Here is a 15,520-nt window from a genome sequence, read left to right as displayed (position 1 = left end):
CAGCAGGATTTTTTTTTAATATAAAAAATTTATTTTTCATTTTACATACCAACCCCAATTCTTCCTCTCTCCTCTTCCCCCACTCCCTCTCATTCACTCCTCATAGGGGGTAAGGCCTTCCTTCGGGAGTCAACAAAGTTTGACATGCCAAGTTGAGGCAGGACCAGGCCCCTCCCCCCTACCATCATGCTCCTGGGAGAGGTCATGGTGCCTAAAGTGAATTTTTGAATTAAAAGCTGAACCTAAATACCTGTTAGGGTTTTTTGTTGTTATTGTTGGTTTTTGGGTTTTCGAGTCAGGGTTTCTCTGTGGCTTTGGAGGCTGTCCTGGAACTAGCTATTGTAGACTAGGCTGACCTTGAACTCACAGAGATCCACCTGCCTCTGCCTCCCGAGTGCTGGGACTAAAGGCGTGCGCCACCAGTGCCCAGCTTACCTGGTTTTTAAGTTTTACTTATTTACATATTTTATGTATATGGGTATTTTGCCTGAATGTATGTCTTTATACCATATATGTGCTGGTGCCTGAAAAGGCCAGAAGAGGGCATCAGATCCCATGTGACCGAGGATACAGATAGTTGTGGGTACTGGGAATCAAACCTGGGTCCTCTAGAACAGTCAGTGCTCTTGCCTGCTGAGCTACCTCTCCATTCAGAAAACCTGAATTTTTCAGAGTGTAGTTTGCCAGGAGTTTGAATCTGAAGACTGTGTGACAAACTGCATTCTCATGGGAAGGATGTTCCTGAATGGATGTATTCTTATTTTCTGACAGCCCATCACTAGCTCTCCACCCAAATGGATGGCTGAAATAGAGCGTGACGACATCGATATGTTGAAAGGTATGTGATGCTGGTGTCTTCTATCTTTGGTTTTGGGTTTGGTTTGGTTTTTTGAGACAGGGTTTCTCTGTATAGCTCTGGCTGTCATAGAACTTACTTTCTAGACCAGGCTGGTCTCAGACTCAGAGATCCGCCCTCCTGCTGCAGTCTCCCGAGTGCTGGGATTAAATGCTGTGCCACCACTGCTTGGCTTGTTTCTGTTTTTAATGTGGTCTCATCCCGTTGCTCAGTTTGGTTCCTGAGTTGATGAGTCCAACTCATCCTCTAGCTCAGCCTCCTAAGTGTCTGCAGAGGACTGCAGACAGCCGCCAAACCTTGTCCTCTAACTTGTCCTGTCCTATTACATCTTCCCACAAACCACTGCAGTTTTCCGTCACTACTTCCTGACGAGACAAGGTTCCTTCACATTATTCTTTTTAATGTGGACTTAATTTTGTGTAATGCTTACAGTAGACAGAAAAAAAAACCTTACATAAATTTCTCACTAACTTATAAAGGCCCTGTTAGGTATAATACTAATTATGCCTGGGTTTAGAGATAAAATGGCTAGTATTTATAAAATTTAAATTCTGATCTTCTACGGGTGTTGGTGGCGCACACCTTTAATCCCAGCACTCGGGAGGCAGAGGCAGGCGGATCTCTGTGAGTTCGAGGCCAGGCTGGACTGACAGCCTCCAAAACAATACCAAAAAAACAAAAAAAAAAAAAATCCTATAAATAAGGCACTTCTATTATAGTGAAGACTAAACTTTAGAAGATCAGAATTTTTTTTTTGTTCTGTATTCTTTTTTTTTTCTTTTTGGTTTTACGAGACAGGGTTTCTCTGTGTAGCTTTGGAGCCTATTCTGGCACTTGCTCTGTAAACCAGACTGACATTGAACTCACAGAGATCCGTCTGCCTCTGTCTCCCAAATGCTGGGATTAAAGGCGTGTGCCACCAATGCCCGGCTAATTTAAGATATAAAGATATAAGATTTAAAGATATATATTGTCCTTGTTAGTACTTTAAAATGACAACCCCTTAGTGCAGTGGTTTTCAACCTGTGGGATGTGGCCCCCCCTTGGGGATCTAACTACGCCTCACAGGGTCCCATATCAAATATCCTGCCTATCAGACATTTACATTATGATTCATAACAGTAGCAAAATTATAGTCATACAGTAGCAATAAAATAATTTTATAGTTGGGATCACTACAACATGAGGAACTGTATTAAAGGGTCACAGCTTTAGGAAGGTTGAGACTCCCTGCCTTAGTTGATTAAGACTAATCTTTTATTTCTTTCTGTCCTTTCAACTTCTTCCATCAAGTATTCTATGAGCAGTGAATACTGTTGCTTGATAAATGATTTGGAGTTCAATGAAAATAGAAATTTAAATTAAAAAATTAATTTTATGATTTTGCCTTTAACAAAATCATTCTTACAATATTCAGATTCATGGCGGTTGTAAGGAATAGACTGAAATTAAGATAAAAAATCAGAGATTCTTGAGCTATTTAAGCAGCTGAACTAGTCAAGAGAGTCACATATGGTTGATTCAGGTAAGACTGCAGGATGATGATAACTGGAAGACTAGAACTCCTTTATGTGATTTCAGAAGTAAATGACTGTCTACATGTTTAAATGCTGATTCCCTCCCCTACCATGGAAAAATTATCTCAAAGGCATCTTAGATTCATTGTCCTGATATTCCAAAACTATTTATGTAATAAATAATAAGCATGTATTTCCTAAGAAAACTTCAAATTTTTAGTGAGAGTTCACATAGCATTATGTTTCATGTAAAGTGACCTCTATTTTAAACAAGGATTTAGGTGCTATTTAATGAAAATCTGGGGAGTAACCTTTATTTTAAGTAAAATTAATTGTAAATAAAATAAGCAAAAATTGAATTTGAAGGGAAAGTTCAGATTTCTATTTAGTTTTTGTTTTCTATAGTTGGGGACACAGGGACCAGTGTTTTGTTGCTATTATTGCTCCTATATTTGGTTGAAATTATGGGGCTTATAAATGGAGACAACATCTGTTTTACATGACCAAGATGTGTCTGCAGGGTTTTCTCAGTGACATCTCACATTGAAAGTCTTCCTATTTTAGTGGTGTGTTCATTTTGTATGATAGGCAGAAATGAATGCTATAAACAGAACTCTGGGTAAAAGCCTTGGGCAGGTGAGATGACTCAGCTGTAAAAGTACATGCCACCAAGCCTGACAACTGGAGTTTGCTCTCTAGAACCCACATGCTAGAAGGGAAGAATCCATCAAATTGTCCTCTGATAGCCATGTAGTAATGTGCCCAAACATACATTAAAATTTTAAAAATGTAAAATAAATATTTTAAAGCACACTTAATTTGTTGAGTATAATGCTGAGTTTTTTTTTTTTTGCAGTGGTAGGAAATGTCACTGTTTTCGCTGAAGAATGTATAAAATTGTAGGAAAAGAAATAAAGGATCTGTATTTAATCAATAAGGAACTTAAGCTTGAAATCTTCCTTACTCTCTCATTGTTCTGGTGATCAAATCCAGGACTTCCTACATGCTAGACAGGCGTTCTAACATTCAGCCATAACCCCACCCCAGGCAGAAACCTTTTATTACTAGAACTATCAACCAAATCAATTGTTACTTGAGACCAGTGGAAAGAAGTGATACTGAAATAAAGTCTTCTATTTCAGAACTAGGGAGCCTCACCACAGCTAATTTGATGGAGAAGGTACGAGGCCTCCAGAACCTGGCCTATCAGCTGGGGCTGGATGAGTGTGAGTACCCAATTAATTTTATACAAGGTTACATGTTGTATATTTCACAAAGAGTTCTATTTATAACTCATGAAAATATACTTTTCATTTTACCAAGGCAAAGACAAGCCATCTGAAGGTAGGAACTCGGTGTGACTTTGTGCTTTTTATGACAGAATGTGCTAGTCTTTTGATTGGACTTAAAAGGTGAAAAACTCTTTGTGCAATACACATCTTTTAGAACTTTTTTCTTTTAAGTGCTAGGACATCAACTAAAACTAGCTCGATCTAAAGAGAGACTTTGTTAGCTTGCATTCAGTTATTAAAGTCTAAGGCTAGAAATAGCTTTGAGGTTATCTAGGTCTGTGACCATAATGATGTCATTGGTGGTGGTTTTTTTCTTGCTGTTGTGTATCCAGGCTCCACTTTACGTTCCATTAGTCCTAGAGTCTTTGCTGCTGCCAATAGCTTTTTCTCAGCCCTGGGAAAGGTGAGCAAAAAGATACCCAATTTGTCTTTTTGAATATCATGATCCCAAGGGAAGGAAGAGTGTATTTCTGGGAAAGACTTTAGCTGTGCTGTACCATTGCACACACTTGCATGGCAGAGTCAGAGGACAGCTTGGGAGAGCTGATTCTCTGCGTTGCTTGGGTTCCGAGGAACTTGAACTCAGGCAGTGTGTTCTCTTACCCACTGAGCCATCTTTACTGCCAAGTATTTGTATTTTTAAGAGCTGTAACATGGGATTGGATTAGCCGCCGTCAACTAACCCAGCCATCTTAATCACTGAGCTGAAGCTGACAACAAAGACTGTTCCTGCCAGTGTGGGCAGGAGTGCTCAGTAGAAACAGACTGTGATACTTCATAATTTAGCTGTCTCAGCTTCTGTAGCAGGACTCTGTAACTTACTGCCATTTCCTTGGTCATAGGGAATTTATATGAGGTAAGAAAATATTTTAAGTTAGAAATTGAAATAACATTGATATGTATTGGATTTCTTGGATACAACCTCTTTGTTTTAGTGTGCACAGTGTATTTTCATAAAAACATCTTTTTTGTCCTCTTAGATTATTCATCTACTCTAAGTGTTGTCTTTCATGTGATACCTTAATCTGGTATTTCGAGGTCTCGGTATTTTGTTCCTGCATTATTTGAAAGGATGACATGTAAAAAATAAGCAGTAGGACTTGATGAATCCCAGGGGACTAATGATACCATTTTCATGCAAATATCCGCCTTGATAAAGATGATGAGATGAAAAAAGTGCAGAAAATATTTAGCCTCAAAACATGATTGTCATTTTCACAGTATTGTTAAATGTTAGTATTGGAATAACAAGAGCCTTCTAGGACTGTTAGTAACTAGATTGTATCTTGGGTGAACTTTATGTTACCCTTTGATTTGGTACATGGTTGTATGTCAGATAACTTTTTTGGCGCACAGATTTTAGAATATAACTTTTATAGATTTGTTTAATTTTTAAGGTACTTTTTACCATTCTTGGAAATTTGTTTTAGCCCTTGGGTTAAATGTAACTTTTCAAGATAAAAGTCATTTTTTAGACTAGCTTTGTAGTCTTTGGATCAACTGACATTAGCAAGTTTGCAGTGTGTAAACATTTGCCAGTGGAATGAATGAATGGTCAGTTATTGATGCCCCTAGATGGAATGACACATTATGTCTAATGAAGCTCATTGACTTAAAAGTGAAAGGATAAAAGCTTCTGAAAATTGCTCTAGTTTTAGGTAATTGGTGTTTTAGTGATGGGAAGTAATGTTTGAAGAGCGCATGATATTTCCTTCTCTTGTAGCATGATTATAGAGTACATATAACGTGAAGTGTGTTAATTGTTTGACTGTATGTGCTTGAACCCTGCCTCATTACCATGATGATGTGGGTGGGATGCTGACTTAGCCCTGTGAATTGCAACAGTAGGTTGTTGCCTTTATTCTTGAGACTCATTTAATTGTAGTGAATTCTACTACTGATTCTCTGCAGTTTTTACCCTTTTTTTATTTTATTTTTCTTCATTCTGAAGGTGACAAGTTTTTCAGTAGTCAAGTAAACATCTTACTTATTGAGCACCACTAACTTGGAAATAACTGAAAATAGGCTGTAAAACTTTGGAAAACTGGGACCATGTCTTTGCAACTAGAGCTAAACCTTGAGCCTCTGATGTATTTGTTTTTACTGCAACAACTTTATTGAGCTCCTGTTCATATTCCTGTAATTCACCTATTTATACTGAACAATTCAGTTCTCAACACAGTCAAGTCTATCACCCCAAAACCATGGGCACATTTGCCTTACTCTTCTCACGCTCCTGGCGGCTTAGCCACCATTAATCTGTTTGATGTCAGCATAGATTTGCCTAGTTTGGAATCATGTAGTGTGTGTGTGTGTGTGTGTGTGTGTGTGTGTGTGTGTGTGTGTGTGTGTGTGTGTGTGTGTGTATATATATATATATATATATATATATATATATATATATATAGTCTCTGTGACTGGAGTCTCATTTGATTTTTCTCTCTCATCTTCATTGTCTCTTATTTGAAGTGCTGGGTATCAGACCCAGAGCCTGCACACTACTAGATCACTCCAGCCCTGAATTCTTTTACTGAAATAGTATTTTCAGTGTTCAGCTGTGTTATAGAATGTCAATTCCTCCTTTTGTATGTGCAAATAATATTTCTTTGGGTAGGTATATCACATTGTATTTATCACCAATTGAGAGGCATTAGATTGTTACTACTATTAGACTTGATGGACAATGCTGCTCTGATAAGCCATGTATAAGTTTTTGTATAGACATGCATTTTCATTCTCCTGTGTTTATAACCAGGGTCATATGGTAGCACTGTATCTTGCTTTTTTGGTTTTAGGAGACAGGGTTTCTATGTATAGCCCTGGCTGTCTTGGAACTCACTCTGTAGACCAGGCTGCACTTGATTCCACAGAAACCTTATATTATATAGTGTAAGTTTTAGTGGTTGTACCAAAGAAAAACCAATGCTTCCAAACTCTTCTATGAGGACTCTCTAGGCATGTACTTTTGAAAAGTAACTAATTACATTGAGAAATTACTCCCCATCTATATTTTTTGCTTGTGGAAGAGGATGTTGCTGTATAGCCCAGGCTGGCTTTGAACTCATGGTGATCTTCCTACTTGGAGTTCCTAAGTGTTGGGATTTACAGGCATGGACATCTAGCTCTAAATAAATCTAATAGAGAGTTAGCTCTGTTGAGTTCTACTTTTAGTCTGTGCCTGAAGGAGAGAATAACTGTGACCATACTCTAGGTGTTCTTTGTGCCCTGGTGTCAAGGTTCTTTGTCTGGCTTTTATAATAAGGCCTGGTTAGTAACCTCTGTGTCTGTAACAAATTATTAGTCCTTAGTGAAGGAGAGAATTCATCTTACATGTGACCTCTAGGTGGCAGCATAAGTCTTACAGTACTTCTAATTCTGGCATACTGCTTGAAGTAGGTTTCTGGTGTGGGTAAAACCAGTATTTTGTGTGCTTAACTTTCTCCCTCCTTCCTTTCCTTCCTTCCTTCCTTCCTTCCTTCCTTCCTTCCTTCCTTCCTTCCTTCCTTCCTTCCTTCCTGCCTTCCTGCCTTCCTGCCTTCCTGCCTTCCTTCCTTCCTTCCTTTCTCCTTCCTTCCTCTCCCCCCTCTCCCTCCCTACTTCCCTCCCCCCTTTCTGAGACAGGGTCTCTGTATGTGGCTGTCCTGGAACTCATTATGTAGACCACACTGGCCTCAAACTCACAGGCCTGCCTCTGCCTCCTGGGTTCAGGGATTAAAGTCTGTGCCAATATAGCTTGCCTTTCAGCTTCTCTCTCCCCTTCCCCCCCCCACTGTCCTGGAACTCACTCTGTAGACCAGGTTGACCTCAATCTCACAGAGATCCACCTGCCTCTGCCTCCCAAGTGCTGGGATTAAAGGTGTGCGCCACCATCAGCCTCTACCTCCAGGCCAGAAATGATTTCCTAAAACAACAGACACTATGTTTACTTTCCTCTTTTTCTACCACTGAAGGTTTTTAATAGGTCACATACTCATAGGAGGCACTGGTTGATACAGGGTGGAGTGAATTTTGAGAGACCAGAGGCAGGTAGTTAAGGGGGGTGCCAGTGAGAATGGAGGAGAGAGCAGTTGGAGAGTGCATCCTCTAGTTTTGTAATATTCAAGAATGGGCAGATGCCTGGGTACGTGCGAAATTAGCGTTTCTCATGCTATGGTTTTTGTTTTGTTTGAGGCAGTCTCATGTAACCCAGGCTGACCTTAAACTCACTATGCAGTCATGGATGATCTTGAACTTTATTTTCCTGCCTCTACATATTGGTAGTGGGATCTCAGATATGACCACCATGCCCAGTTAGAGTATGTGAAGCTGGACATTGCACTTAAGGCCTTGTGTGTGCTAGGCAAACGCTGTGTCAAATGAGCCATGTCCCCTGTCCCCCATGCTGTTGATGATAGGGAAGTGAGAAAGGGAGATAAGATACTTGATTAACAACAAGAACAAAACCATCTGATTCTTTGCTATGCCTTTCTGTAGGCAAAACACCTTTTATTTTTACTTTTCGAAATAAGTAAAAGTTATGTTTTCAAAATGGATTTTACTATTAGTATGAAGCAATGATCTTGTATAGTTGAGTCTCACCAGGTGAAAAACAAATAATACTTCAGATGGATATAGTAAGCCCTTTACATATATGATAGATAACTCTTTGCTAACCAGTAAAGGTTTTGGAAATTTAAATTTGAAGAATTAACTGGCACCAAGAAAATTGCTTTTGTTGCATAGCTATCTTTAGATTAAATTTCCACCAGGTTAGTTCATTTCAAGAATGAAGACCACCATTTTGTGTGTAGCTAGGGAATATGTGGCTATCTTATCTTCCAGAAGGGTGCTTCCCACCTCTCCTTCCTTCTAAAACCAAGAATTAGAATTTTTTCATTGTTGATTTGGTAGGGAAAAAGCAACTGTGAAAGTGAGTTTCATTTTCGCATATATTGAGCATATCTATTGTTAAGGCTGCAGAATCAAGAAAATATAAATTTAGATCTGGACATGGTAGTGCACATCTCTAAGACTCAAAAGGTGGAAGCAGGAAAGTGAAGAGTTCAAGGTCAGGCTCTGCTGTCTGTTGAGTTTCAGGTCAGCCTGGGCTATATGTGACCCTGTTTTGGGGGAAAAAAGGGATAAACTATTATAATCTAAAAGTATAAATTCAGGAAATTTGATTCAGAAGCACTGTAAGAACTATGGATATTTGTTTTTCTCAAATATCATTAAAAACTTAACCTTATTTCTTTTGTTTCATGCATTACCATAACATCCTGTTTAGATAATAATACAGTATAAAAATCTAGGACCCCAACTTTGAAAGGATCAGGGTTATTTCTTGTAATTAGAAATTGTAAATTTAGCTTTTAAGTATTCTGTTTAAAATGTATTATGATAATGGGAAATAAAACATGCCAGTATTTTTCATTTTTCTCTTGGCTAACAAATTAGGATACACAAATCCTTAAATTACCTGTAAGGCTTATAAGCATTCATATCTTTTATCCATTAGTCAAGTTATTTCATAAACCCAACATTGCCTCTGAAATGGTTTTACTCACAAAGAGGATTTTGCCATAAAATGCTTCTGGTAGTTTATTCTCTTGTGATTTGGGGAGGAGGGACAGGATAGAGGAGACCAGACAGGCCATAAATCAATTAGGATAAGATTGCTTTCAGAATATCATTTTGTATAATGTATGCTAGATAAGAAGATGTATATTTAGGAACTAGTGTGTGTATGATTTATATCAGTGATAGAATATAAGTCCCTGGGTTCAGTTCCCAGCACTACAAAAACACCAAATAGGTCCACAGACATTAAAAGGATAACCAAGTAAACTGTTATATACCCCTAAAGGATAATGCAGCCATTATAAATAATGCTAAAGGATGAGAGAACATCCAATGACAGAAAAATACTCCCATGTAAGGACAATATCAAACAAAAAAGGCTCAATATCCGTCAGTGAGGTAGCTCAATGGGTAACTATGTTTGCTGCCTGACAACCTGAGGTTGATCCTTGGAATGCACATGGTGGAAGAGACCCAACTTCACAGGTGGTCCTCTGACCTCCACTGCACCACAGCGTGCGTGCGTGCGTGCGTGCGTGCGTGCGTGCGTGCAAAATTTAGACAGGGCCTTCTTAGGTAGCCCTAAGTGCCTGGAACTCCCTGTGTAGATCATGAGCTGGCCTTGAACTCATAGAGATCCTCCTGCTTCTGTCTCAAGTGCTGAGATTAATATTCTTATTAAATAAATAAGAATATTTTTTAAAAAGGAGATCATAAAATCAGCAGTTTAGTTTTGAGAGTAGGAATAGTTTAATGTCAGGAAGGAAATGCAAATATATTTAAATTAAATTACAAGTGATTTTATATTACATAGGAAAGATACTATTAAAAATGAAGGAAAGTTAAATAACCATTTTAGAAATAACTGGAGTTATTTAAAACATGCATCCCGGGGCTGGAGAGATGGCTCAGAGGTTAAGAGCACTGCATGTTCTTCCAGAGGTCCTGAGTTCAATTCCCAGCAACCACATGGTAGCTCACAACCATCTATAATGAGGTCTGATGCCTTCTCCTGGGGTACAAGCATGTACACAGATTTAAAAAAACTGTATGCATAATAAATAAATAATTAGAAAAAGATGCATCCCTTGTTTTCCTGAGAGGTTTTTAACTCTAGACTGTTCCTAAGTAAGAGTCATTCTGTCAATTAAAAACAGCTTGCCAGCTTTCACAGTCACTAGTGAGGTTAAAAAGTAATTGAGGCTTTTTGTTTCCAACTTTGGCGTGTCTTTGCAGAAGTAGAGGTTTGGGAAAGAAGTGCTAAGCTGTTCGTCAAGGGCAAAGGATGATTTGGTTGGCACCTTTTGTGCCAGCCATGGTGGCCCACTCTTGGCATTCTAGCACTCAGGAGGTTAGAGGAGGAAGATCATGAGTTGCATAGCAGACTAATTACATAGCAAGACAATAGCTCAATAATAACTTAAAGTGACTGTAGAGATGGCTCAGCAGCTAAGAACACTTGCTGCTCTTGTAGAGGACCTGGGTTCAGTTCCTAGCATCCACATGGCAACTCACCTGTGACATGAATTCCAGAGAATCTGATGCCCTCTTCTGGCCACCTTGGCACCAGCTATACACATGGAACACATACATACATGCATGCAAACATTTTTAAACATAAAAAGAAATACATTTTTTAAAAGCTTAAAGAAGCATCTTTTATTAAGCAAACATTGGCCAATTTTGTCAAGTTTTATTTCAGGATATCTTGCCTGTAGTTGGAAAATTAAACACTTAGTATTTTGGAAGCAAAGAGACACTTAGAATGCTTGGCAGTCTAAAGTGAAGCTGCAGCCACTTATTTGAGAGATAAAACTGGTAAGGTTTATTAAATTTTTTTTTTTGCAATAATTCCAGTAGGGTCCGTGGAATTTGATTCCTTCCTAGGCTTTGAATTTAGGAATGACTATGTACATGGGGAAATAAATAGGTACATTCTGTTTTTGCTTGCTTTTTTTCAACTTAATATATTTCCTGTTTTGGATTAAAGATCAGTTGTCCCTTGTTTTATCTACTGGTTTATGTTGAAAATATAATCTGGGAAGAAGTTATATTACATGGGAATTTATAAGTAAACACAAAGGACTTTGCTGTGGGTCCTAGAGAAATAATGACTTTGACATATATAAATGAAAAGTGTCTCCAACCATTAAATCTAAGTTAATAGTTTGTTAAAGGGTCTTTCATGTAACTACAAAAATCTCTTGATTAGGAAAGTAAAACATTTGGTTTCCTGTTGTAAGAGGTTAAATTTAAGACGGTGTTTGGGTAGGATGTCATTCAAGAGGACAGTTGACCCTGACAAGTTTGTTTTGGATATGGAATGAGAAAATAAAGCTAAAGTGATAGTTCTGGCATAGAAATATTCTAGTATTCCCCATTTGTTTTGTTCTTTAATAAAGATTTAGAACTGGAGAAGGAGCTTAGTCAGTAAAGTTTCTGCAGGCAAGAATGAGGACCAGAGTTCCATTCTCAGAAAGCACATTTTACAAAAGCCTGTGCTGAGGAGGTAAAGACAGACAGATCCCTGGACTCACTGGAGGCCAGCCCATCCTACTTGACAGATTCCAGGCTAGTAAAGACCGTGTCTCAAAAACAAAGTTGACAGCTCTTGGGGAATAACACCTAAAGTTACCTCTGGCCTCCACATAGAAATTTTAGAGGGGTGGAGCTGAGGCTCAGTTGATAGAGTGCTGAGCTCCACATAAAACTGGACACAATGGCTCACACCTATATTCTCAGCAGTTGGGAAGTAGATGCAGGAGTCTGGAGATCAAGATTATTCTTGTCTATATAGTGAGTTTGGGGCCAGCATAGGCTACATGAGACCCTGTCTCAAAAACAAATAGAATGTATAAACAGAAACAAACATTGTAGTGTATATCCCAAGTTTTATAATATAAACAACCTCATATAACTGTTGTTCAGAACCTATTTAAGATATAGGACTTTCACAATATACAAAGCCTTCTTCATGCCCATCCCAAGATTTCTCTATCCTTCCCCAAAGTTAAGTAGTACTTGTGACCCATACAATCTTAGAAGGATTTTGATTAATTTTGGACTTTATGATATAATCATAAATGATGTCCTTTTTATATGTCTGGCTTCCTAAACATTTTATTTTGTTTTAAGACAGGGTCATCTCTCTCTGTAGCCCTGGCTGTTCTGGAACTCCCTATGTAGGCCAGGCTAGCCTCGAACCAGATCAATGACACTTTGCAATGAACACTTGCAAGTAAAGTTACATGGATAACAGGGTTTACTGTGTGGCTCACTCTGCTGCACTACAGTTTCCATGATGAGGTTCTCCCCCCTTTTTTGCTTTCTTTTAAATTTTATGGGGGTGGTGTGCTACAAGGGCTGAGGGTGGATACACAGGAACAGGAAATGAATTGGATGAGATTTGTGATGTGAAAGACACAGAATAAATAAAAAGAAAGTAAAAACAAAAGAAGTGCCTCTTGGGACTAGGTAGATGGTTCAGCAGTCAAGAGCACTGGCGCTCATGCAGAGGACCTAGGTTCAGTTCTTAGTACCCTCCCTCATCAGGTGGCTCACAACTGCCTGTAATTCCAAGTTTGGGGCATCTGATAGCCATCTGACCTCTTGAGGGCATCTGCTTGTATGTGGCATACACACAGACACATATACAAGTAAATGGGGCTGGAGAGATGGCTTTGTTGTAAAGAGTACTCACTGCTGTGGCAGAGGGCCTGGGTTCAGTTCCCAGCACCCACCTTCCAGCTCACAACTACCTATAACGCCAGTCCCAGGGGATTCAGTACCCAAAGGCACCAAACATACATGTGGTACACATATATACTTATATGATGGCAAGTATTTATGCACATTTTGAAAACTTTTCAAATATAAGTAAATGAATAAATGAATAAATAGAGGTGCTTTTGACGAAACTAAGGTTAATGAGGGAGGTGACAGCTTGAATGTGATGTAAGAGAAGGAATAATCTCGCTTGAAAATAAGTGTCAGTTAGGTGAAGTACAGCCAACATTAAGGACTATAGAGTAAGTGAGACTGTGGTCTTTGCAGTCTTAACAGCTTCATTATGAGAATTCAATGTAGCTGGGCATGGTGGCATACACTTTTAATCCCAGTACTCAGGAGACAGAGACAGGCAGATCTCTGTGAGTTCAAACCCAGCCTGGGCTATATAGTGAGATTCTGTCTCTTAAAAAAAAAAAAGATATAGCAATAAAATCTAAGCCATACTTAATGTTTTATAGTAGTAAGTCTGTAAATAGCCGAATATGAGGGGGTGATAATGGAAATAGAATTTGAAAATAAAGGATAGGGTTTAGATATCTGGGTGGTAGAATGCAAAGTCTTGGTGACTGGTTGCATGACTTCTAGTTGGAGAGTTCTGGGAAGAATAAAAAATAACTCTTTGGTTTTGGAGTGGGAGCAGATACTTATAATCCCAGTACTTGGGAATTGGATGGAGAATCAGATTAAGGGTCATCCTTGGCTTAGTGAGTTCAAGGCTATGTGAGAGATTTACTTCTGTGCTTAAAGTTTGAGTAAATACTAGTAAAGAACAATCTGTGACAAGTTTGGAGTAATTTAGTTACAAGTGTATGTATAGGCTATCTAGGAGAAAATAGAGTGTGTAGATACAGAACCCAGGAAACAAATCTGGATGTTATCAACTCATGGGCTCTAAATAAAGCCACATGTGAGGAGACCCCCCCCCTCCCCAGGAGGCATGTAGCACATTCAAATGAATCCTGGTGTGTTAAGAACGAATTTGGCTAAGTAGAAATGGTTAAAAGGAAGATGGGAAAGTGGATGAATCGGCTCAGTGGGTAAAGGTGCTTGCGACATAAGTCTGTTGATCCGAGTTCAATCCCTGGAGCCCTTGTAAAGGCAAGAGAAAATCGACTCAACAAAGTTGTCCTCTGACTCACACATACATCATGTGCAAACATATACAATAATAACAATATTAACATTATTTCAAAATTTTAAAGAGGAAGGCAGGAGAGAAGTTAGAATAACTAATGTCATTGCAATAGCCAAGACCTAAACTAGGGTACTATTAATGAGTGTGGAAAAAGGTAATTAATTTGAGAAAGCTGTAAGACAAAGACAAATTTTGGCCGGGCGTTGGTGGCACACGCCTTTAATCCCAGCACTCAGGAGGCGGAGGCAGGCGGATCACTGTGAGTTCGAGACCAGCCTGGTCTACCGAGCGAGTTCCAGGACAGCCTCCAAAGCCACAGGGAAACCCTGTCTCGAAAAAAAACCAAAAAAAAAAAAAAAAAAAAAAAAAAAAAAAGACAAATTTTGGTGGATTTGCTATGAGAGATGAGGGAGAAAGTTGTCTGGCATGGCTTCTGGATTTCTCTCTAGAGCATGTTAGCTCGTGGTATGTGCACAAAGGAAAGCCCAAACGACATATCAGGTTAGAGTCATCTTGTGAGAGATAAATGTTTAATAACAAAATAAAGGGGAAGTGCGTTCATAATACTGGACATTAGGTAACAAGCAACAGCACCCTTTGATTGCCGCCGCTTACTGCTCTGAGAGTTTCCAGTCATAGTGTCAGGAGAAGGCCTTCAGGCAGAGTCAGCAGCTGAGGAGCTCGAGTTCCAGGGACAGAATGCCAGACAGACGAGAGCCCTTGTGGAGTCCATCGAGGACTGATCTGTGCATTCCTGTGAGGAGAAGAAAGCCAGGTGGCTAGGCTGCGGAAGCCCGCAGAATCCAGCTCTACTGACTTCCTACCAAGGTTCAGGTCAGTTGCCTCGGGCAAGCAAAAGGGACTTAGATGATTTCTAGTCTAGAAGGTATCGGAATGAGCTCACACATGTGCTGTTCAAGTCATGTTCTTTATTCTTTATTTCTAATTCTCTTGTCCTAATTGTCTATAATTTACTATCTCTAATTCTTTAGTTCGAATTCTGTATTTCTAAATTTTGATTTCAACTCTGTTTTAGTTCTTTGTTCCAATTCCCTGGCTTCTCTGTTCACCTAGCTTAAATACCTTCTCTTTACAGGAGGCTTGAAGCAAATAATAAAAAATACAAGAGATACATGTCATTGGTCAAAAGCACATTCCTTTGGGTAAGCGGTAAGGGCAGAGTCCTTTACGGTGGCAATGCAGAGTTTCGAGGTTTCTGGAGTAAGACCCTGGCCAGCTACAAGCCCAGTGAGACAAGCTTTGAGACATAGGTCTTATCAGCCAGGTTCGGCAAGTGAAGAATTGGCATGAAATTTTTTGGCTTCTTTGTGTTAATAACCTTGGTCAGACACCTGTGATACTGACCTTGTGC

General features: G+C 39.1%; 1 protein-coding gene across 3 annotated transcripts in view; it reads left to right on the top strand.

Annotated features, from left to right (window-relative positions):
- Positions 1 to 15,520, top strand: part of Lin52 (lin-52 DREAM MuvB core complex component) — an 82,376-nt gene that overhangs the window by 7,718 nt on the left and 59,138 nt on the right. For 2 of the 3 annotated variants that reach the window (XR_005876214.1, XM_005086386.4), the window contains exons 4-5: positions 772 to 838; positions 3,516 to 3,599. Coding sequence is in view for 2 of the 3 variants with exons in the window: in XM_005086386.4 (XP_005086443.1) it covers positions 772 to 838; positions 3,516 to 3,599 (151 nt within the window). In the remaining variant the exon portion in view is untranslated. Of the gene's footprint in view, positions 1 to 771; positions 839 to 3,515; positions 3,600 to 3,696; positions 3,750 to 15,520 lie in introns of those variants that run through there. The other variant, XM_040742766.1, reaches the window with a different exon arrangement.

This window comes from Mesocricetus auratus, unplaced genomic scaffold (genome assembly GCF_017639785.1).
Source record: "Mesocricetus auratus isolate SY011 unplaced genomic scaffold, BCM_Maur_2.0 Super-Scaffold_15014, whole genome shotgun sequence".
NCBI classification, from domain to species: domain Eukaryota; kingdom Metazoa; phylum Chordata; class Mammalia; order Rodentia; family Cricetidae; genus Mesocricetus; species Mesocricetus auratus.
Note: the sequence above shows the minus strand (reverse complement) of the source record. Positions and strands in the feature narration are given on the sequence as shown.